This window comes from Crocodylus porosus, unplaced genomic scaffold (assembly GCF_001723895.1).
Source record: "Crocodylus porosus isolate Cpor-Errol unplaced genomic scaffold, CroPor_comp1, whole genome shotgun sequence".
Classification (NCBI taxonomy): domain Eukaryota; kingdom Metazoa; phylum Chordata; order Crocodylia; family Crocodylidae; genus Crocodylus; species Crocodylus porosus.
In genome coordinates this window covers 1,792,513-1,814,902 of record NW_017728932.1, presented here as the reverse complement: position 1 = coordinate 1,814,902, position 22,390 = coordinate 1,792,513, and the positions used below count along the sequence as shown (strand labels likewise).

At 47.8% G+C, this 22,390-nt stretch overlaps 2 protein-coding genes across 4 annotated transcripts in view; one reads left to right on the top strand and one right to left on the bottom strand.

Moving 5' to 3' along the window:
* The window catches only part of LRWD1 (leucine rich repeats and WD repeat domain containing 1), a 36,970-nt gene extending 20,756 nt beyond the window's left edge, over positions 1–16,214 (top strand). For 2 of the 3 annotated variants that reach the window (XM_019545410.1, XM_019545408.1), the window contains exons 11-16: positions 5,778–5,850; positions 5,939–6,079; positions 7,132–7,229; positions 10,424–10,585; positions 15,133–15,257; positions 15,857–16,214. In XM_019545410.1, coding sequence (XP_019400955.1) covers positions 5,778–5,850; positions 5,939–6,079; positions 7,132–7,229; positions 10,424–10,585; positions 15,133–15,257; positions 15,857–15,997 — 740 coding nt within the window. In that variant the 3' untranslated portion in view covers positions 15,998–16,214. The remainder of the gene's footprint in view (positions 1–5,777; positions 5,851–5,938; positions 6,080–7,131; positions 7,230–10,423; positions 10,586–15,132; positions 15,258–15,856) is intronic. The other variant, XM_019545411.1, reaches the window with a different exon arrangement.
* Positions 16,215–16,792: 578 nt separating this feature from the next.
* Positions 16,793–22,389, bottom strand: POLR2J (RNA polymerase II subunit J; the record flags this gene model as incomplete). The annotated part of the gene is made up of 4 exons (XM_019545289.1): positions 16,793–16,847; positions 19,901–20,075; positions 22,193–22,282; positions 22,373–22,389. Coding segments are annotated over 4 exons (318 nt in total), but the record flags the coding sequence as incomplete, so codon positions are not given.
* Between the last annotated feature and the right edge of the window lies 1 nt (position 22,390).

The following is a 22,390-nucleotide window of genomic DNA, read 5'->3' as shown; positions in this document are numbered from 1 at the left end:
ATTACTTGAACCCTCTTCTACTGCAGGGCACTCTACCTGGACTTTGCTGCATCGGTTTTCAATCCGCTGATGACCCAGAGGACCCTTAATGGTCTGGGTGTCTGGACTGTAAGCAGCGCAGGAAAAGGAGTTGTTAACACACCGCTCCACACCCTCTTGCATCATGGGCCACCAGCCCGTTGCCTGAACCTGCTCCAGTGTTCTGTCGATCCCCAGGTGTCCTTGGTTGTGTACCATCAGGATCACCTCCCAGATCCCTGCAGGGAACACCCATACAGGAGCCTCTTCATCCCTCTTCTTCAGAGCCAGAAGCAGCTCATCTGAGTTTTTCCAGACCTTCCAGCCTTCAGGTTCTGTCTGCTGCATGAGCTCTGTAAGAGAGGGATCTGCTTGGTGCAGACTTACTAAATCTATGTCAGGGAGCACCTTTTGGTTAACATGGGCTACAGGGGTGGCCCCTACCATTTCTGGGCTCTCTGGCTTCCACAGTTAGCCTTCGATTGCCTCTCTTTGCTTCTGCATTAGCCATCTGGTTCCACTCCACATACAGCCCCTCCCTTGCACGTACTTTCACTTTCACCAACATTTATTGGGGTGTCCCATTACTGGGCCATTCTCCAGATGTACCTCAAAACTTCTGTGTGCACTACAGGCTTACCATCTACCATCTTCATTAGATTGGCAACCAGTCTGACAGTGCTGTAATAACTTAATCTGAATCCGATAAAATTATCATTGAGCATTCAGTTGCTGACATCTCCAGGGCCCGTGCCACCACAACAACTTCAGCTGCCTGCACTGAGTGTGGCTGACGCATCCCTATTGTTACCTGACTAGTTCTTCATCTTGACCAGCAGGTGGCACTTGTATCACTGCAAACCAGGTCTGTGGTTTCTTCATCATAATTTGACCCATCAATAGCCTATACCTGCTGTTGCTTCTTATCCACTTCCTTGGGAGGCATGATGCAGGAACTTGTCAGGCTTATAATCCTCTGGAAGGGGACACAGGTGTTCAGCTCCCTCTATGACCAAGGCATATGACACAGGGACAAGCTGGGCATTTTTTCCATCTGCTTGTTTTGATTCAGTAGTGCTAAAGTCCACATAACCAACTGGGAGGATGATGCTCACCCCTCATTGGCCTTTCCAGACAGCACATACTTCACCTGCATATGGGTTAAGTTTTAAGAACCACTGGGGACATCCCAATTAAATAGTCCCAATGCTGGAGTGCCCACACCAGGGTGAGCACCTCTCTCACAGGAGATGAACTCCTGTTCCACCAAGGTGAGGACCCTAGAGGCGGATGCCACTGGTCACAAACCTGTACCATGATCTTGCACCAGGACTGCTCCTATATCTCAGGAAGTCGATTCCAACTAGAGCACAAATGAATGGCCATATTGAGGGTACACCAGTGCTGGGGTTTGGGCTGGTGCATCTTTCAGCATCGCTACTGCCAAGTCTTGCTCCTGTCCCTAGCTCCAGGGCTCCCCTTTCTGAAGCAGACAGTACGATGGCTCCATCTTTGAGGCATAATCCTCGATGACTTTTCTGGAAAATTAGTCAAGCCTAGAAAAGATCTCAGAGTGATAATATCCATGGCTACTGTACAATTAACTTGACCCTATCTTAGTTGGGGAGCTGTCCTTCTTCTCCCTAGCTGTATCCCCAGTATTTACAGGAGGTTGTAACTAGTTGTGCCTTCCTCGGGTTCACCTTGAACCCTGTGTCTCAGTGGAGTTTAAGCACTCCTGCTCATCTCTACCAAGCAACAGGATATCATCTACATAGGAAAACACATGCCCCTGGTCCTCATCTGTCAATCATGTCCATATTTTGACCACATAATGATGGCATATGACAGGGGCGTTATGAAATCCCTGTGGAACCCAAGTGAAGGTATCTTGTGTGCCTTGAAAAGTAAAAGCAAACTTACACCAACAATAAGGGTGTGGAGGCATTGCAAAGAGCGCATTAGACAAGTCCAGTATCAAGAACCACTTTGCTCCTTCACTGATGAGTGCTATAATCTCTGGCTCCCACATGTGCTTGAGGTAGAGTAACCTTATTGAGAGCCCAATAGTCCACTGTCAGCTGTTTAACTTCTCCTGTCACTTTTGTGTACTGGCCAGATGGGACTATTATTTCTGCTTGGCTTTTCGACCAGCACTTCTTGCTCAACCAGATTGTGAGTGACCACTTCCTCCAGGAACTTGTACTGCCACTGGGGGGCTGGATCCCTCCTCCTACCTTTTCCAGTGTCTGAATCTTACCACACTCACTCCATGCCCAGACTGACTGGACTCTCAGACCCCTCACAGCAGGACTCCGGTCCCCTGGTATTTCCAAAGCCTCAACTGCCTTCAGGCAGCCTACTCTTGCCCCAGGGTCTGGGCTCTCCACTTGCCTAAGCACCCAGTTAAGCAAAAGCAAGTCCATCCTCATAGACAACTGAAGCGTAGCAATACCTAGGATCCCTGTTTCTTCCCATTAAGGCCTTCCAACATCCTGTGTTCAACAATTGGCTTTGGCATTTCAAATTGCATACTGAGGCACCTGTATCCACAAGTATTGGCTGGAGCCCCGTTGTCATCTTCCCACCAGATCATAACCACTGGCCTTTCTCACTGATCTATTTTAATAAGCACCACAGTTTCACAGCTGCTATGGAGCACCCCTATTGGGAAACCCTGGGACAAGGATTTTGCACATCCCCAGCCCCTCCCTCCCTCCTCCCTGTGAGCTGCCAGCATGCACAAAACAACTGATCAATGCTTGGTTTTCCATCAGTATCATCCTTATTCTTATCCTCTATAATAATTTGCTTTGTTTGTCATTTATCACACTCCAAAAAACGTATTTACACTCAGCATTACCACCGGTTATGCTACAGGTTCTGGAGGAGTAGATGGGATTAGTGCTGCTTCATAACATCCCTTACCCATGGGATCGTCACTGTGTAGATCAAGGTTGTCCCAATACCATGAGCGGGGGAGATCATAGGGCAGGGGAGACAGCTCAGGATCATTTTCAGGGAATCCTTCTGTCTTCACAGCAGTCAAAATTCCCTGAGCCCCCAACAACTGTCTTTTGAGTCTCCCTATTTCCTGATAGCACATGAAAAGGTGAACCACCTCAAGTACCATCTGCTGAGTCTCCTTAAGGACCCTGTCGTAACCCTGCCTTGGATTCCTCCACCTTGGCGTTCCATGCCTGCGCCTCCTCCACACCTTTAGCTGGCGACATTCCTGATCCTTCTCATCTGCTTTCCTCATTGCAGCCTGAACCTCCTTTGACTTATCCAGAGTCTGAATCACCAGCACTGAGCCTGCACCTGCCACTTTTCCACATCCTTACTCAACGTGGCATTAAAATTTTCCTCCGTGCAGCCTGGACACCTTTTCATGCAAAGACCTACACACCAGGAAAAGCCCATGCAGTACAGCCCCCTTACGGTTACTCTTAACAAGCTTGGGTTTTAACCTATCGAGCATATCCCAAGCCAACAGCAGGTCACTTCATGCATTTTGACCTTTAAGTTGGTCAGGGAACCACAACTACTTGTGACTGACTTCCTGCACAAAAGACTCCAACACAGACATAGTTACTTAGGTTAACAACCTAGTTGGAGCTACCATATGGTTTCACCTTACACAAATTCCCTGCACTGGATTTATGACCCAGTCCTACCTTGTTCTGGGCAAACAACCTTCAGACCAATCGCACCTCGGTCTGTTTGATAATAAGCACATTTTCATAGTTTCATAGATGTTGGGGTTGGAAAGGACTTATTAGATCATCGAGTCCGACCCTCTGCCCTGGGCAGGAATGAGTGCTGGGGTCAGATGACCCCAGCCAGGTAGCTGTCCAATCTCTTTTTAAACACCTCCAAGGAAGGGGATGGCACCACCTCCCTTGGAAGCGTATTGCATATTTTGGCAACCCTCAGTGTAAACAATTTTCTCCTGATGTCCAATCTGAATTTTCTCTCTTCCAATTTGTGGCCATTATTTGTACTTAACCCCAGAAGGGTCCTGGTAAACACTGTATCCCCTTTTTCTTGCTGTATCCTCCCCCTGATGAGTTTGTAGGCAGCCACAAGATCACCTCTCAGCCTCCTCTTGTATTTTATTGATACATAGTGATAGAAAATAAGAGCAATGCAGGCAAAGAAAGCAAAATGATTACAGAATACAATACCAATTATTTTGCAGTCCCGGGGGTTCACAAGGAGACCAGTGCATTCAGCTGGTACTTGAGCACCACCTTGTGGTTCTTTGCTTGATTGTTAGACATCAGCAGCCTTGGAGGTCAAGGGCTGATGCCAACTTGCTGTTCTGAAAACTTCTCCTTTTGTATTCTTCCCTTGATGACTCTTCATTTCCAGGCATCAGTGATTAGTTTCCATGTAGCTGTCATTTTCTACACGTTTTGATTTGTCAGCCAAAATTCTATCTCCATAAACCCATTACACGCACACATTTTAATTTGGTCATTTGCCGGTATCTTAGTTTGGATATTCCACTTAGAACTGGAAATCCCAGGGGTTTTGCAGCTAGGCACTGTGACCTGATGCTAATGCGGCAGGATCCTATCTTTGTTATGATTTGTATATTTTCATTTTCCCAGAATGTATGTGCCTGCTTGTCTGTTGGCTCCAGACAACATCTGCCTTTGAAGGTTGAGAACACGAAATGTTGTACTTTAGAAGTCAATTAACCCTTGCCGTAGACCCTGGAATGTGGTTCTAATGGAATAGTTACTCTATCTAAAAGCCATTTTCTAAACAAATATCTAAATATAATTTTCTAGCCATCAGTCATCTACTCCAACCCCTTGCTCAAAGCAGGACCATCCCCAGCTAGATCATCCCAACCAAGACTTTGTCTACTCAGGTCTCAGAAACGTCCAAGCAGGGAAATTCCACCACCTCTCTGGGTAACCTGTTGCACTGCTTTACTCCCTCCTAGTGAGAGAGTTTTTCCTAATACGTAACCTAAACTTCCCCTACTGCAACTTGAGACCATTGCTGTTTGTTCTATCATCTGCCACCACTGAGAACAGTCCAGCTCCATCCTCATTGAAACCACCCTTCAGGGAGTTGAAGGCTGCTATTAAATCCTTTCTCAGGCTTCTCTTCTCCAGACTAAATAAGCCCAGTTCCCTCAGCCTCTTCTCAAAGTCCTGTTCCCCAACCCCCTAGCCATTTCTGTTGCCCTCGGCTGGATTCTCTCCAATTTGTCCACATCTTTTCTGTAGTGGGGAGCCTTAAACTGTGATAAGGTCTTTCATACTATAGATTGATGCTTGTTTGCCAGTGGGAGCAGCCATAATTATTTGTAAAATAAGTCAGCTCTGCAGAGTGAAGTGATGCCGGTTCTATTCAGAAAGTGGCAAAAAACTCCACCGTCTGGAACTGGAGCCAGTCACTGTCTTTATGGGCTGTCTCGACAGAGGCTAAGGATTGGGTATGGGAACAGATTTTCCTATTAACCTGAGAGAGACTTCATGGAGAAGGAAGGTTTAGAGGGGAGAAGCTGGGCAGGAGCAAGCTGGTTGTTTTCTCTGACAGTAGATTCAGACAAGCTGGGATTTTCCTTTTAGAGCTTAACAATAAAGGAGTCCCTGTAACACAGCAGGGAAGCCTTTAGAAAGGCCTCACAAAAGACAAAATAAATATCATATAACCAAAGGAGAATTTGCAAATGGAGGGAAAAGAAATATGGGCAGAATGCTTGCTCTAAATAGCTGGTAATTTTTTGTGCCCCCCAGCTGCATCCTATGACAAAAGAATCGCCCTGTGGGATATCGGTGTTCCAGATTGTGACTACAACTTCAAAGCAAGGTAACTCCATGCACGTGAGACATGTTTTGTTTGAACTCCTGGAAGAATTGCTTCCCAGCAGAGTGTAATCATTTGCTTTATTTGCCAGTCAGTTGTTGGTGATGGAAGCTGTCTCTGTGCCATTACGGATTGCCCTGGTCCCTTCCTGCCCAGATCAGTATCTTCTAGCTGGTTGTGAAGATGGTTGTTTTGCCTGGGATATTAGATTGGATAGACCACAGAAGAACAGGTAAGACCCTGTCTTCAAGACGTTCTTTTTATATGCCCTAGCCAAGAGGGGGAGATAAAGCTTTCCATGAATTAATTGGCAGAGAAGTCAACCACCTTGAAGACAAGGCAGCTAATAAGGGTCAGATAAGTTTTCCTGTCATGCTTGGAACACTTTTTGTGCCCACAAAGGCAAGTGATCATTTGGCCAGAGGCATGCTCCAGCCTGGTTGTTGTGCAGCAAAATTAAGGTTGGTGACAGCTCCCCAAAGTTGAGCTTTTTCAGTGCAGGGCTGGTGCTGTGCTGTCCAAGGGCTACACAAGATTGAGATGAGGACACACTGGGCATTTTTACATGTACTCCAGGATGCGACCCTGGGCACTTTAATTAGTGAGCTGCACTAATTAAAAGTGCCTGAGTGTCATGTGTTTTGGTGTCCCTGCACTGAAAAAAAGGTGGTGGGGCGCTTTGAGCTAAAGCTCATCAAGCATGTTTTATTTCAGTGCTCCGCTGCCATTTTTTCAATGTGGGGATGCTGATGCATGTGATGTGGAAGGCTGCTGGAGCGTGTCAGTTTCTGTGCTCCAGTGGACTTGATTTCCAGTGGATTGGAGTAGGCTCCCCACACATCTGTAGGAGTCCATTAGAGACAGGGCCTGTCTTCAGATTGTTTAAGGTGGTACATACAGCTCAAAACTGGCCTGGGGCTTGGCATAGAACTGTTAGACCAAATTCTGCACAGTACTTCCCAGGCTAGCAGGGGCACTTGCCCTTCTTAAACTGACAGCACAAGTTAGTATAATTGTTAGCACCATAAAGCTGCACTATGCTGGACAGCAGTAGATCTGTAAGCACCAAGGACAGACAGTGGTTCTTCAGCAAACTTCTGTTCGGCTCCTTTAAAACCTGATAGCACACACTGCAGCTAAGTGTTCAGTGGGGAATGATCTTGGCCAATCACAGAAGATCTAGCTAGCACTATATTTCCATTGCTGAAGTGCCCCTGTGATGGCCAAGGATTGTATTTGCTCATTTAGTACTCACACAGGACTTAACTGTTCCCAATTCATAAGGCCTTTTGAAGTAACGTTCCAGTTTCCTGATGAGGAGGGAGAAGAGACCGCTTCCCATAGAGTTGATGGCTTGGCTTTTTTGAACAAGGATGTTGTAGGTGAGCATGAACTCGACTACTTGTCGCTTTGTTTACTTGAGGCCAGAATCCCTTGCAAAGTACTTGGGGCTAGATTTGTGAATGTTAACCAGTGATAAAATATGCAATTAGTGCAACTTTACAGCAACACTAAACTCCAGAACTCCTCTCTGCAATTCATTAGATATAAATCCAGGCTCAGTATGTCATATAGATGAAACCCTGTGTTTTGCCAGTTGGGTTATTGTGCACCTGAGATGGGGCCAAGACCACTATGTTTGCTTTCCCTGTGGAGGACTGAAGATGCTGTATAAATTATACGAATCCTGATGTAGATTTTAAAGAAAAGCCATGACTTCAAAGGAGACAGGCACCTAAGGCTGAGACCAGTGTTAAAGTAGAAGCAGGTGCTTAAATGTACAGTAATTATTTTCCTCTGCACCAAAAAGCCTGTGAACAATAGTTCGTTTGATTTTAGTGTATGGCATAAGGACAAACTGAATCCTTTTAAAAAGATGTTAAGTCAGTCAACCAAACCATTGGTATTCTTTAGATGAAAGCTCTTTAGATGAACTGGAAAGAGCATGCAGCTCATTTGGATCACTTGAGTTATTTTTGCAGTACTTGTTCTTTAAGGCTTTTGTTGATTCTTGCTGCTCCACTGCAGCTGTGCAGGACCAAGAACCACCTGTGATGTAAAAACAAGTGGCTTATTACTGCCCTTCATAAGGTTTTATTATATACTAGCCTATTGCCCATCGAGAATGACGGGGGTGGGGAAGGGGATGGAGTGCCACCCCCTAATGCCCCATGCTGCCACTGTTCTGCCTCTTGCAGGGAGCGGGGTTGGGGAGCCGAGGTGAGCGCTGCTGGACCCGGCTCCCCCACCCCGTCTGGTCCTCGGTGCGGCTTTCGAATCACGGTGGTGCGTCCCCACATTTGAAGCACTCTGATTGGCTGTCTCAAATAAAGCATTACAGCGGGACAGACTTAGGCTTTTATAATATTAGAATTTGGTTGAGGCAAGACTTAATATCACGGCAAGCTAAGGAATAGTCATCAGACTCACAAACCAGAAGCCCTTTCGCCAAGGAGCTGCTGTGTCCTGACCTGAACTAGGAAGTGGTGTCATTTACACCCTGAAACGTTTGACTTGGTTTTTCAGTAGCTGCCTGTGCAGTCTCTCCTGGAGGACAACTTTTCTTGGCCTGCCTTTGGTTGTTTTGGGGTTTGGTTTTGTTTTGTTTTGTTTTTTTGGGGGGGGGGAAGGGGGCGCATGTTTTTTTTTCCTGAAAACACTAATTGTAGCCAATGACACCTGGGAACTGATTTAATACTATCTGACACTTGTATAGCAGCAATGAATCCTGGGCATCAAATCATTAGCTTCTTCCTATATTTTCTTATTATCTACCATATTGTCTTGCATATAACATACACCTTTTCTCTCAAATATGCCTCCCAAAATTAGGGTATGTATGCTAAGCAGGGAAGCTGATTTTGTGACCAAAATAGAAGCAGGCTGTGTTTATTCCTGCTCCACAGTGCAGCAACTGTTGCATTACCAGGCATATTACCAGTCATTCCTTTTTGTTAACAGTCTCAATTTTCCACTGATCAAGCTAACCTTTCTTACGACAGTTTTGCTGTGTGCTAGCTGCTGGTTTTGGACACACGCACCGCACCTTCCTCCCCTCCCCCCCGGAGGCTTTTTCACTCTTCTGAAAATCAGACCCATCCATGGAGACTGGCCTTCAGAAGCAGCTAGGATTTCAGCTTTACTTAAGCAGGAAAGGGAACGAGTCAGCTGGAGATTAGGTTCTGTCCCTGCTCTATGCAGCCATAGTTTCATAGGTGGTCGGGTCGGAAGGGACCTGAGTAGATCATCAAGTCTGACCCCCTGCCATGGGCAGGAAAGAGTCCTGGGGTCAAACAACCCTGGCAAGGCGTTCATCCAGCCTCCTCTTAAAGACCCCCAGGGTAGGAGCCAGCACCACTTCTCTTAGAAGTTGGTCCCAGATCGTAGCTGCCCTGACTGTGAAGTAGCACCTCCTGATGTCTGGTCTGAATCTACCCTCTGCCAGCTTGTGACCGTTATTCCTGGTCACTCCTGGTTGTGCTCAGGGGAACAGGGACTCTCCCATTGCCTGCTGGTCCCCCTTGGCCAGTTTGTAAACGGCCACCAGATCCCCCCTCAGCCTTCTCTTGTGGAGGCTGAACAGGTTCAGGTCCCGTAGCCTCCCCTCATAGGGCCTGCCCTGCTGGCCCCTGATCATGCGGGTGGCCTCCTCTGGACCCTCTCCATGCTGGCCACATCTCTCCTGAGGTGTGGTGCTCAGAACGGGATGCAGTACTCCAGCTGTGGCCTGACCAGTGCTGCATAGAGGGGGAGGATCACCTCCTTGGACCTGCTTGAGATGCATCCGTGGATGCGTGACAAGGTACAGTTGGCCTTCCTGACCGCGTCCCCACGCCGCTGGCCCATGTTCATCTTGGCATCAGTGATGACTCCAAGATCCTTTTCTGCCTCTGCACTGACGAGAAGGGAGTTCCCCAACCTGTCGGTATGGTGCTGGATCTTCCCCCCCAGGTGCATCACCTTGCACTTGTCAGTATTGAATCCCATCCTATTCTCATCCGCCCACCCCTGTAACCTGTCTATTGCATCCTATTCCTCCCTTCTAGTGTGCCCACATCCCCCCACATCTTAGTGTCATCTACAAATTTGAACAGGGTGCTTTTTACCCCCTCGTCCAAGTCACTGATGAAGATGTTGAACAACACGGGCCCGAGGACCGAGCCCTGGGGGACCCCACTGTCCACATCCCTCCAGGTTGAATAAGACCCGTCCACCACCACTCTCTGTGTGTGGCCCTCCAGCCAATTAGTGACCCATCTGACTGTGTAGATATTGATGCCACAGTCTTTTAGTTTTTTTAATGAGAATGGGGTGAGAGACAGTGTTGAAGGCACTTAAGTTTAGAAAAAATGTTTTTTCTTCATTCTGCTTTCCAAAAAAGAAAGTGTATAATATTCCAGGATGTACTGGAGGTAAAAAAATAAAGCGTCTCCTTTTGGCAAGGAAGGGTGGGAGAGTCTCAGCTGTTGCTGTTCAGTGTTTCCGAGGAGTAACCATTTTCTTTTGAAAAGGGTTTGATGTTCTCCAGTTGTGTTTAACTCAATGATTACCTGCTGCACGGCATTTGTTTCTCTAGTTTCCAAGAGCTCTAAGGCAGGTACTATCTACATGTGGAGCTGGAGTCAATCTATGGAGGCCAGTGGAAATGGGTGTCAGAGAGCAGCCTCTGCAGTTATTCTGGCTGAACTAGAGTGGTCACCAACAGACCTGCCCTACCTCACCCTCAGCACCTGTCCAGGTGAGCTGAGCTGTCAGTGAGCATGCTGAAGCAGCATGAAATTCCTTCTATAGAGGTGAATGAACTTGGGTGTTTCTGTATTGCTGGTCTCAGATCTCCTGCCTTGTTTGGGAGTATAGGCCTGGGTTTTATTCCCAGCTTTGTTGCCCACTTGCTATCTTATTGGTTCTGCACCTCAAAGCAGTTGTTGGCAGCTTAATCATGAGTGCCTCAGAAGCATTTGAAGGAAAGCAGTACTGTAGCACAAGTGTTTATACTGGCATTCTCCCTTGGGACTCCTGCACTTGAAGCTGGTGGTGAAATTTCCAGCCTTTGTGCCTAATTCATAGATGCATAGATTGTAAGGGCTGGAAGGGACCTTACAAGATCATCAAGTCCAGCCCCCCTGCACTAGGCAGGAAAGACAACTGGGGTCAGGTGACTCCAGCAAGATGACCGTCCAGTCTCTTGAAGATCTCCAAGGTAGGTGATTGCACCACCTCTGGGGGGAGCTTATTCCACAGCCTGGACACACTAACTGTGAAGTTTTTCCTAGTGTTTAAGCCTAAAACAGTCTTCCAGGAGTTTGTGACCATTACTCCTAGTTTTCCCCAAGGGTGCCTTGGTGAACAGTTGTTGGATAAGCCCCTGATGTATTCCCCTGGTGTAGCAATACGCTGTTACCAAGTCCCCTCTCAGCCTTCTCTTTTTTAGGCTGAAGAGTCCCAGATACCTCAGCCTTTCCTGGTATGGCTTGCCATGCAAGTCTCTGATCTAGACTCTCTCAAGCTTGACCATGTCTTTGTTGAAGTGCAGCGCCCAGACCTGGACCCAGTACTCCAGCTGCGGTCTCACCAGTGCTGAGTAAAGCAGAAGAATCACTTCCTTGGTTTTGCTTGAGATGAATCTGTTAATGCATGCTAGAGTATTGTTTGCCCTGCTAGCTACAGCATCGCACTGACGACTCATGTTCATACTATTGCCTGTTGTTACCCCTAGGTCCCTTTCAGTCACGGTGCTAGTCAGTTTAGTGCCACCGAGCCTGTAAGTATGTTGGGGATTGTTCATCCTCAGGTGGAGCACTTTACATTTCTCAATGTTGAACTTCATCTGGTTCTGATCTGCCCAGCTTGCCAGCCTGTCTAGGTCTGCCTGTATCTGCAGCCTATCTTCAGGTATGACCATGCTCCCTCATAACTCCCTCATCCATGAACTTGGCCAGTGAGCTCTTCACCCCACATTCAAGTAATTGATAAAGATGTTGAAAAGAACTGGACCAAGTACCAACCCCTGAGGGACACCACTGGCCACTTCTCCAGGACAACACAGATCAGTTCATTAGAATGCTCTGGGTCCTACGTCATACCCACCTGTCAAATAGTTAAGCCTGCAATCCTCCAGTTTTCCCATGAGAACATCACGGGATACCAGATCAAAGGCCTTTTGGCCTTATAGTGTCAACCTCCTCTCTGTTATCCAGGTGGTAAGTCATCTGGTCATAGAAGGAGGTGAGACTAGTAAGACAAGACCTGCCCACAATGAAGCCATGCTGGCTGTCATTCAGAATCCTGCTTTCTGCAAACCTATCGCACATAGACTCCTTAATGAATTTCTCCAGGATTTTCCCTGGGATAGAAGTTAGGCTAATTGGCCTATAGTTACCCAGGTCCTCCTTCCTCCCCTTTTTGTGGATGGGCATGACATGGGCCCTCTTCCAGTCCTCAGGGACCTCCCCTGAGCACCATGAGTTTTGGAAGTTTTGCCAGGGGTTCCACGATGACTTTGGCCAGCTCCTTCAGCACTCTTGGATGAAGTTCATCTGGTCCTGCTGACTTAAAGATGTCTAATGTTTTTAATTGCTTGCATACTAGTTTGACGTCAGTAGTAGGAAGATGGTCATTCCCACCATGCACATTCTGTATTCTATCTAGCATGATTTTCCTCTTGGTCCAGTGAAATAAAGTAGTCAGTCAGGACTTCAGTTTTCTCCTGAGCGTCAGTAACCAGCTGTCCTGAGTTGCTGAGCAGTCTCCCCACACTCCCAATTGTTTTCCTCCTGTTCCCTACCTGCCTAAAGAAGGACTTATCGTCTTTGATTTCAATTGCTAATTTAACTTCAGCTGCCACCTTAGCCTTCCTAATCTGCTCCCTACACAGCCATTATATGGTCCCCCTTGGAACTATACAACGGATGTGCAAGCCGTTGTTTGGTCCCTGGTCCCACAGCACTTCCCCAACTATTGTCCTGAGCTTGCTGAAATTGGCATTTTTGAAGTCCAAAACTTCAACCCTGCTAATTTTCCTGCCTTGCGATGGACAGTGAATGTGATGGTTTCGTGGTTGCTATCACCCAGCTTTCCCTCTATGTTCAAGTCAGTCACCAGATTGTCTCCTTTGGGGGATCAGGGATCCTGATTATCTGTTAAAAAATCCAAAATAATCTGATAACTGCAGAAAACCTTGGATTTTGGACTTTTTAGCGTGAAACTCCACTATGTATGTATCAGTTGAACACAACGTTTTATTCATATATTTAGTTTTAAAGTAATTTGGAAGTTTCCCAGTGCCTTAATCATAATACTAAAACAAATTCTAAATATAAGTATTTTGGCATTGGATTTTTTACCATGGAAAATCAGAGCTCTCCCTTAGCTCACCAGATGTGTGTCCAGCTGCAGCTGATCCTTTACAAGCACCTGAGATGATTGTTAAGGTTTTGCATTAGAGAACAAAAATGCCATAAAGCATACCTTTCTTGGCACTTTTTGAAGACTTTGGAAGAAAAAGCCTCATGGAGTGCCTCATCCCCAGTATCACAGGCAATATGAATGTTTGAAGACACATACAAACTGCCCCCTTTATCATCTTACTTCCTTGCTATTGGGGTTTGTGGGAGGATTGAGTGTACCTTGTGACCACACACACTGCCAGTCAACACAGCTGTTATGGGCTAGAGTGCTAGGAAAGCGCTAAGGGGGTGCTCAGGGCTGGGGCTGGTGTGTGACTCGCAGGATATCATGTGAGCGCTGCGTGCAAGGCAGGGGGCTTCTGAGTGGGGTTTGTGGGGGGTGGGAGGGAATAGTAGTGAGGAGGCTGTAAGGGTAGGGCAGGGGGCCCTGAGTGTGGGGGGGCAGGGTTCCACGGGGCAGCTGTGTAGTGGGGCCCGGGACCCCTGAGAGGCATGACTGAGCGTCAGAGTCCTGTGTGGGGTAGGGGCTATGCTTGGTTGGGGAGCCAGGGGCCGGTGGGTGGCTAGGCCACTCAGCCCCTCATCTGGGGAAGGGGGGGGGGGCTGCAGCTACATGAATTGTGGGCTTGGGCCCAGCCCTAGCCTGCAGTACAGGGACAGGATGGTTGCCCAGCATTACAGCATTTGAAGCAGGCCTGGGTCCTAGCAAGGGAATGCTACCCAGGTTCCCCTATGCCAGCCAAAGTGCCTACAGACCTTCCCTGCTCCTCCAGCCCCCATCCACACACCCCTGCTCTTAAGGGGGAGGGGGCTCCTTCCCCCTCCCCCCCCAGTGTCACCCACACCCACATACCCTGAAGTCCCCCTTCCCCCTCCAGCCCTGGCAGCATGACCCACACCTGATGACCCCTAGCTGCTGCCCACCCAAACCCTACTTGCCCCAAAGGAGGGAAAGTGAGTCTGAACCAGCCCTTAACTCAGATTCAGAGGCCCAGGCCCTGCCCTCTCCCCCTCCCCCTTAAGACAAGGCATAGGGTTTCCACCCCTTTTTGCAAGCAGCACTTAGAGGCTGGAACTCCGCCAGCCTGGGGAGAGCTGTTTGCAAAAGGGGAAAACCGGGATCCGTGCTATGATGAAATCTGAGAGAAGCCTGAGTGTTTAGCCAAGCTGCATTTGAAAGACTTGCAGAACTGCTTCCTTTGGAGGCTGTGCCTTTTCAGAGAAGGCCTTTAACAACTGCTCTTGACATCACCCAGTGAAAGTGATGCTGCCTGTATGAAACCAGCAAGAGAAACTGGTTTCCATCTTGTTCTGTGGCTCTTAAAACACAATAGCCTTACCACAAAAATTCACTCAGTTCTTAGTAGGAAAACAAACAATACTGGATGGCAAGGCTGTTGCTCCTCTTTTCATTAGGAGCACCAGGCCATATTCTATTAAAACAGCCTTCTGGGTCATCTTGATCTAGGGCTGCCACCTGCAGCTAGAGGAAAAAGTGAACCTAACACATACTACATTGCCCAGCCCTGGTTTAAGCTAAGTCTGGCCCACAGTAGATTCCATTTCCTGGTGAGTAGGAAGGACCAGGGTTTCCATGAAGACCAGCCCCAGCAGTACTGGCAGGATACATGGCTAGGCTGGGATCTTGCAGTGATGACAGTGTGGTCCAGAGCTGGGGCAGAAATGTGATCTGCTGCCCACATGTCCTGGGTTCTACCCCAGCCCAGGGTCGCCATGGAAACTGGCTTCAGCAATATGGGCAGGGGCTGCTGGGAAATGGTGTCTGGCTGCCTACTAGATCCACCATTGTGCCCATCTGTGGCCTAAACTAATTCAGCTTTAGCCTCTGGGACCTGAGCTTCTTTCTTTGCTCTTGCAGCAAAGGAGTATGTGTTTTGTGGTGATGAAAACGGAAGTGTGTGGATGTACAACCTCAGCAACCACTCGGCCTGGAGCACTGCTGCAAGAAGAAAGCGCTCAGACAAGAGTATAGCTGCCACCCAGGTATGGCATGGGCTTTTCCTTTTAGTGCTGAATAGGATGTGCTGTGCAAACTGAGTATCTGGCACAGGTTGAAGGCAGAATTGCTTTTTACAAGCTCAGTCACTCCTGGTGCATGTGAATGTGCTCAGGAACTTTTTAAATAACTGAGACTGCTCTCTGATGCCAAGTCAGCCACAAGAGGAAGGGAGTACTTAAAGTGGAGCACAGTTGTAATGAAAGGGTTCACCTCAGCATGATCGCTATAGCCCAAAGTTCTGACTTTAAAAGCTGGTAGCTTTAGCAGTGATCTTCCTCCATGGGATAAGTAACAGAGTTCAGTTGTCTTAAACACAAACATAAATCAAAACTTTAAGTCTTATGATACCAAAAGCAAAGGGGTGTGGTTATATACACCAGGAAGGCAGCCAGTAGCTACTAGCACCAAGACATTCACTGAGACTAGTTTCCAAAAAGTGGACAAAAAAATCTGTAACACGTACAGATTTCCTGAATTATTATTACATCAGGCTTAACACTCTTAGCCAGTAGCATCTTGTTTTTCTTACTGCAGTATTGTGCCTTCCTACACAGACCCAAATTTGATCCATTTCTTTTAATAGATTCTCAAATGGCCAGAACTTCGAGCAAACGGCGAAGTGCTGACTGACGTCTTAATAAACAATGTGATAACAGATCCTACCTTCACTTATCTCGTTGCTTTAACTAGTGTGAACATAGCAGCTATTTGGAAGAAAACATAGCTTGCTGTTTGATGACAATTTTCACTCCCATAGTTGGAAATAGTGCAGTATTAGTGACTGTTTACAAGTGTAATCATGACGTTTTCTAGAGAGCCATTGTCATGCAAGCAGTACATATTCTGTTATTATAAACATCCCGTTTCTTTTACTGAGAATTTCCACAATTTGTGTATTTGTTTTATAGAAATGACACTTAATAAAACTTAATACCAGTTCACTTGGCAATGCAGAGGTGGCTTTTTGCGGGTGGACAGAGAAAGTGCTACAAAAATATACTTACTTTCATGACTCAATTACTTTCATTTTAGATGTCTAGGTACTGGGACAACAAATACCATATTCACTCAAATTTATAAATTTTCCATGTATAGACTCTAATGTTAGCAGAGTCATTTTTAATTCTCACCCCCCACCACCTCTGCATAGAGGCAGGTGGTGTGGGGGAGGTTAAAGCAGCTTGCCTCTTTCTTGTGCCTGTCCCTGTGCCTGCCCCTTTTCTCCACAGCCTCAGGTCACCCCTCCATCTAGACTGTTCTCCAGGAGCAGGCTCCATCCCTGTTGTAGCCTGGAATACTCGGCATGGTCCCAGCTCAGCCCCTATGCTTAGTGCCCTAGGCTAGCCTGGATGGAGCCTGCCAGCTCAGAGCAGGTGTAAGGGGGAAGGAGAGAGAAGCTGCATAGAGCAAGCTTGCCAAGTCTTGCACTGAATCAACCCCATATAAATATGTTCAACTAAATAGCCACACTACATAATAATGAAAATAAACCTATACAGAATCCAAAGCCAAAGAACAGTCCGCTTGAAGCTTCATGTTTATTCAATTCCCTCTTGTTTGTCTTTGATGGCAACCTGTAAAATGAAAGAAAAATTACTGTTATTAAGGAAGTCGGTATTAACATCTGTATCAGTAAGATCTCATTTCTTCTCAAAGTGCAATTTGAGAATCGAGAAGTTAAAGGTGAGTAAAGCAGGAACATAAATTGTTGTAGAAGAACTATTTCAGATCGAAAAGATTATTTTTAATGAACTACTGCTTAGCTATGAAAGCCTGGTATTTAAAGCAGAAGCATAAATACCTACCACCATTGATGCCTGAGGGAGAACCCTCATTCTACACATCCATCGTTTTTAATTTTGGGAAGAAGTGTACATGGTAAAAAGAGTAAGTTAGAGGCTTTCCTACCTCTGGCTGCTTTATTCTCTAACACTGCTATCAGGAGTTATGACTCAGCTCCCATCTACTTATTCTTTAGCAAAGTACAGCTTTATTTTGAAACAAGGATCAAGTAAAATTTCATCCCAGCTAAAGCAGCTGAGAGACTTCCTAGTATGGAAAAGAAATTAAGACTTGAAAGAACAAGAACTCTGCCTTTCAGACATGTATAAGAATCTGTTGTCTAGAACAGCCTATAGTGATAAGAGTATGAAGAGAGAGAACCTATGCTGACAATGAGGGAGGGAAACAGAATCAAACATTTGGGAGGATATAAACAAGTTACAATTACTTACGCAGTCCCCAACTTCAGGAAAGCTGACTTTAACAAGCTCTGGAAGCTTGTCAGTGAGGCTCTAAAGGGCCATAACCCAAAGGGGAGGGGATTTCAGGACGAGTGGTTGCTCCTCAAAGAAGCGATACTGGATGCACAAGCAGAGTCTATTCCGTATCAGAGGCAAGGCAGCAAAAGGGCACAGGAGCCCCCTTGGCTCTCCAGAGAATTAGCGGACCTCCTGCATCTAAAAAGAAAGACCTACAAAGGATGGAGGACTGGATCCACCTCCAAGGAGGAATACTCTGCACTGGTCTGGACCCACAGGGAGCGAACCAGGAAAGCCAAGGCAGCAACGGAACTCCAACTAGCTACAAGCATCAAGGACAATAAAAAATCCTTTTTCAGATATGTAGGGAGCCGGAAGAGAAGCAAGGGCAACATTAGACTCCTGCTGAACCAGATGGGGCAACTGACAACCAATGCCCAGGAAAAAAGCCCAACTTGCTAAATGGGTACTTTGTGTCAGTCTTTCACCAGTCCCATGGCATGACCCTGCCCGTTACAGGACAGGGAGGCCCGGGTGAGGGAGACTCCTTACCCTCCATCAATGCTGACCTCGTGAAGGAACACCTTGAGAGGCTGGACACCTTCAAATCAGCAGGCCCTGACGGGTTACATCCCAGGGTACTCAAGGAGCTGGCTAGCACACAGCTTAGCACCTGGCAGGGGTCTTTGAGAACTCCTCGCGCTCTGGTGAAGTGCCTGAAGATTGGAAGAAGGCCAATGTGGTGCCTATCTTCAAGAAAGGGAGGAAAGTGGATCTGGCAAACTATAGGCCCATCAGCCTGACCTCTAGCCTGCGGAAGGTCTTAGAAAAGATTATCAAAGAGACCATTCTTAACAGACTGGCCAATGGCAACATCCTGAGGGATAGCCAGCATGGGTTTGTTGCAGGTAGGTCCTGCTTGACCAATCTTATTTCCTTTTACAACCAGGTGACCTATCACCTGGACAAGGGGGAAGAGATTAATGTTGTATATCTTGAATTCAAAAAACCCTTTGATCTGGTACCCCATGATCACCCGTTGGCAAAACTGGCTAACTGCAGCCTCGGCCTCACCACGATCTGCTGGCTGAGGAATTGGCTCCGTGGTCGGACCCAGAGGGTGGCGGTTGACAGAAGTCAATCACTGTGGTACCCTGTGACCAGTGGGGTCCCTTGAGGCTCCGTTCTTGGGCCTGTACTATTCAACATCTTCATTAATGATGTGGACATTGGTATCAGAAGCAGACTGACCAAGTGTGCCAATGACACCAAACACTGGGGTAAATCATCCACACCTGAGGACAGGAGGGCGATCCAGACTGACCTTAACAGGCTCACCAAATGGGTGAACAAGAACCTGATGGTGTTTAACACCAAAAAATGCAAGGTTGTCTACCTTGGGAGGAAAAACCTGCAGCATCCTTATAGGTTCGGCAGTGCTACACTGGCTAGCACTACGGAAGAAAGAGACTTGGGGGGTCATCATTGACCACAAGATGACCATGAGCCTTCAATGTAATGCTGCTGCTAGTAAAGCAAGCAAAACTCTGGCTTGCATCCATAGATGTTTCTCAAGCAAATCCCAGGACTTCATTCTCCTATTGTACTTGGCTTAGTGAGGCCACAGCTGGAGTACTGCATCCAGTTTTGGGCTCCACAATTCAAAAAGGATGTGGAGAAGCTTGAGAGGGTGCAGAGGAGACCTGATCAGAGGTCAGGAAAACAGACCTTGTGAAGAGAGGCTAAGAGCCATGGGACTCTTCAGCCTGGAAAAGCGCAGGCTCAGGGGTGATCTAATGGCCACCTATACGTTTTTCAGGGGTGCTCACCAGGATTTGGGAGAAAGTCTGTTCACCAGAGCACCCCAAGGGATGACAAGGTCAAACAGTCACAAACTCCTCCATGACTGTTTCAGGCTGGACATAACGAAGTACTTCTTTATTGTCCGAGCCCCCAAAGTTTGGAATAGACTGCTGCCAGAGGTGGTTCAAGCACCTACTTTGAACGCCTTCAAGAGAAATTTGGATGTCCATCTTGCTGGGATCCTATGATCCCTACTGACTTCCTGCCCCTGGGGCAGGGGGCTGGACTCAATGATCTTCCAAGGTCCCTTCCAGCCCGAATGTCTATGAAATCTGCACAAACGTCCCACAGTAACAACTACATTTTACCTTGGCTTCACAAAAATTGCATGGCTACCAGAACCAAATTCAACCAAGACTAATCAAATTATCTGATGGAGATAGCTGGCCGAGAGTAATTTTTCCTTTTTAAATCAGTAGCTTTTAATTGCCATAGTTTTCTATTGGGTGTGGGGGCCAGCCTTCTGTAGAGATGCTGCAGTTTAGCAAAATAAACATGCTTACCCTGAACCGCTCCTCCAGAAGGGAAAGTTCACTGATCAGGTCTGTGATGGCATTGGTGAAAGCTTCCTGAGGACTATAATCAGGAGTAGTTTGAACTCGAATGATAATTTTGTGTTCAAGAGGATGTGGTACTTTGTATCCTGCAAAAAGCACCTGCGGGTCTTTCAGTAACTGCCTAAAATGGGAGAGGAAGGTTTTGTTAAAACAGGGGTGGGCAAAGCCCAGCTTATGGGCTGGATGAGGCCCATGACAGAGTCCACTTTCTAGCACCCCTGTGGTGGCAGCTCCTGGCTGCCGTTGCTGCACTCAGGTCTGCTGCCCAGGCCCGTTTGCCTGCCACCTCCCCCCCGCTCCCACTGCTTGGGGCAGGACCCGTGTGGGCAGGGCATGTGGCCAGGAGCAAGATGTGAAGGTGGAGCTGGGGCAGAGCTGCAACCCACTGCCCACATGCCCCTTTGGCAAGTGCAGGTTCTGTAGGCAAGCAGCAGACTGTGGCTCTGCCCCTGCTCCAACACTGCATCATCGCCACTGCAAAATCCCAGCCCTGGAGCAGCTCCCTGCCCAGCCATGCCTTGCCCATGTCACTGCCAGCTGGTCTCCATGTACAACCCGGGAGCATGGGGCTGTGACAGTACAAGGCAGAGACTCAGTGCTGGCTGGATCCACTACTTTGCCCACTTCTGACTTAAACTGTTTGACCCCTGCCTTGCATCCTTTATCTACAGAAAGTTTGTAAGATCCTGGACTATGCAACTGTGCTGCTGGGACAAATGTTTCTCAACATCATCAGATCCCATTTTTTGGGGGGGGTGCAAAAGGAAGCAAGACAAAAAAGAGAGGGACCATATTTATTTGCTTTAGATTGATTAAACTAAATCTCCTTATCCAAATCCCTGTCAATGCATTTCATAAAACCTATGCATGCTGGCACACTGACAGGTCCTAGTCTGCAAGCTGAAACAGGAGTACAGGTTTCCCTTGCTTTATGTTGCACGTGCATTTCCTGGAAAATGGCACATAACCTGAATTCATATAAAGGGAACCCACTTTACAATGTAACAAATGGACACGTTCCAAGACCTTGACTGCACTGACCCCCAGACCCATTTCTACCACTTTTACAAGACAAATTTGGTACCGGGCTGGGTGGTGGGACAAGCAGAGGCCCGGGGGGGCACATGCCCCTCATTCTGTGTGTGGGGTGGAGGCGGCTGCTGCTGTGCTTTGAGCCCCGCGATACGATGTGTCCCCCACCACCGGGTGTGCAGGGGGTGTGGCGCAGCTGCAGCACAGAACAAAGCGCTCAGGCTTCCACTACACGAGTTGCATAAGAGTGAATTTACTTTGCATATAACGAATTTTTGGTATAAAAAGGGTCATTGCATAAAAGTGAATTTGCACATACAGAACCTGCATAAAGCGAGGGAAACCTGTAACGCAAATGATGAAGGGTGACAGAGCTTCTGAGGGCACAGAGAAACAATCTATCATGGAGTAATTTATGTAGGCCTGTACACAGGATATCACAGGATAGCTTACAACCATAGGAGAACCTGTCTGCCTTGAATAAATAACTTGCCCTTGCACAGGTTTAAATGTCTGTCCACAGCTTATTCAACTACGTAAGAGTCATATAACAGTTTCTGGCACAGTATTTCTCAACCCATGAGTGGGCTGCAAGAATATAGGAAAGGGTCATGAGCAATCTTTAAAAACGGATTCTCCTATAAAGGAGACAACTGTGGCTTTTCCCTAGCCAACTGGCAGACTTCCAGCCTGCAAGGGGCTGCTTGGGGGCCCCTATGCCCCACACCCTGGGGGTCAGGACTGGCCATCCATGTTTATAAATGGGTCCTGGGAGAAAGAGTCGAGAGCCACAGCTGCAGCACGCTGGGTGAAGTGGTCCCTTTTCAGGGGGCTGCACAGCACCCATTCTGCACCCCCGCACCAGCGTAAACAAGTGTGTAGCTCCCAGAGCAATTAATTGCTGCCTGGTGGGCAGTTGCACTAAGCAAAGAAAACACAAGGGTGTGAGCTGGGACGATTTTCACCAGACCCCGCACCGAAAAGCTACGGGTCCCACAGCCCCACTTGCTGCTGCGGCTGGAGGCCTCGCCTGCCCTGAGCCAAAGGATGGTGTGGGAAGCGCCAGGGAGCACCAGATACGTGGGGGCCCGGCGGGGCGGTACCAGCCGGCCTTGGCTGCACGGAGCACGCGGCGTCTCCCGCACCCGCCGCGGCTCTTGCCACGCTGCCCGGCGCCGGGGGGAAGGGGGGCGCAGCGCTACTCACGACTTGATGATGTTGCCCAGCGTGTGGTCCTCCTTGTTGATGGTGAAGAGACAGGCGTTGGGCACCTTCGTGTCCTTGTTGATGGTGATCCTGCGGGCAGCAGCGGTGAGTGAAGCCCCCGGGCCCCGCCGCCGCCTCCCCGCCCGGAGCCCGCCCCGCCTCCCGGCCCGGCCCGCTCACTTCTTCTCCCCCTCGAAG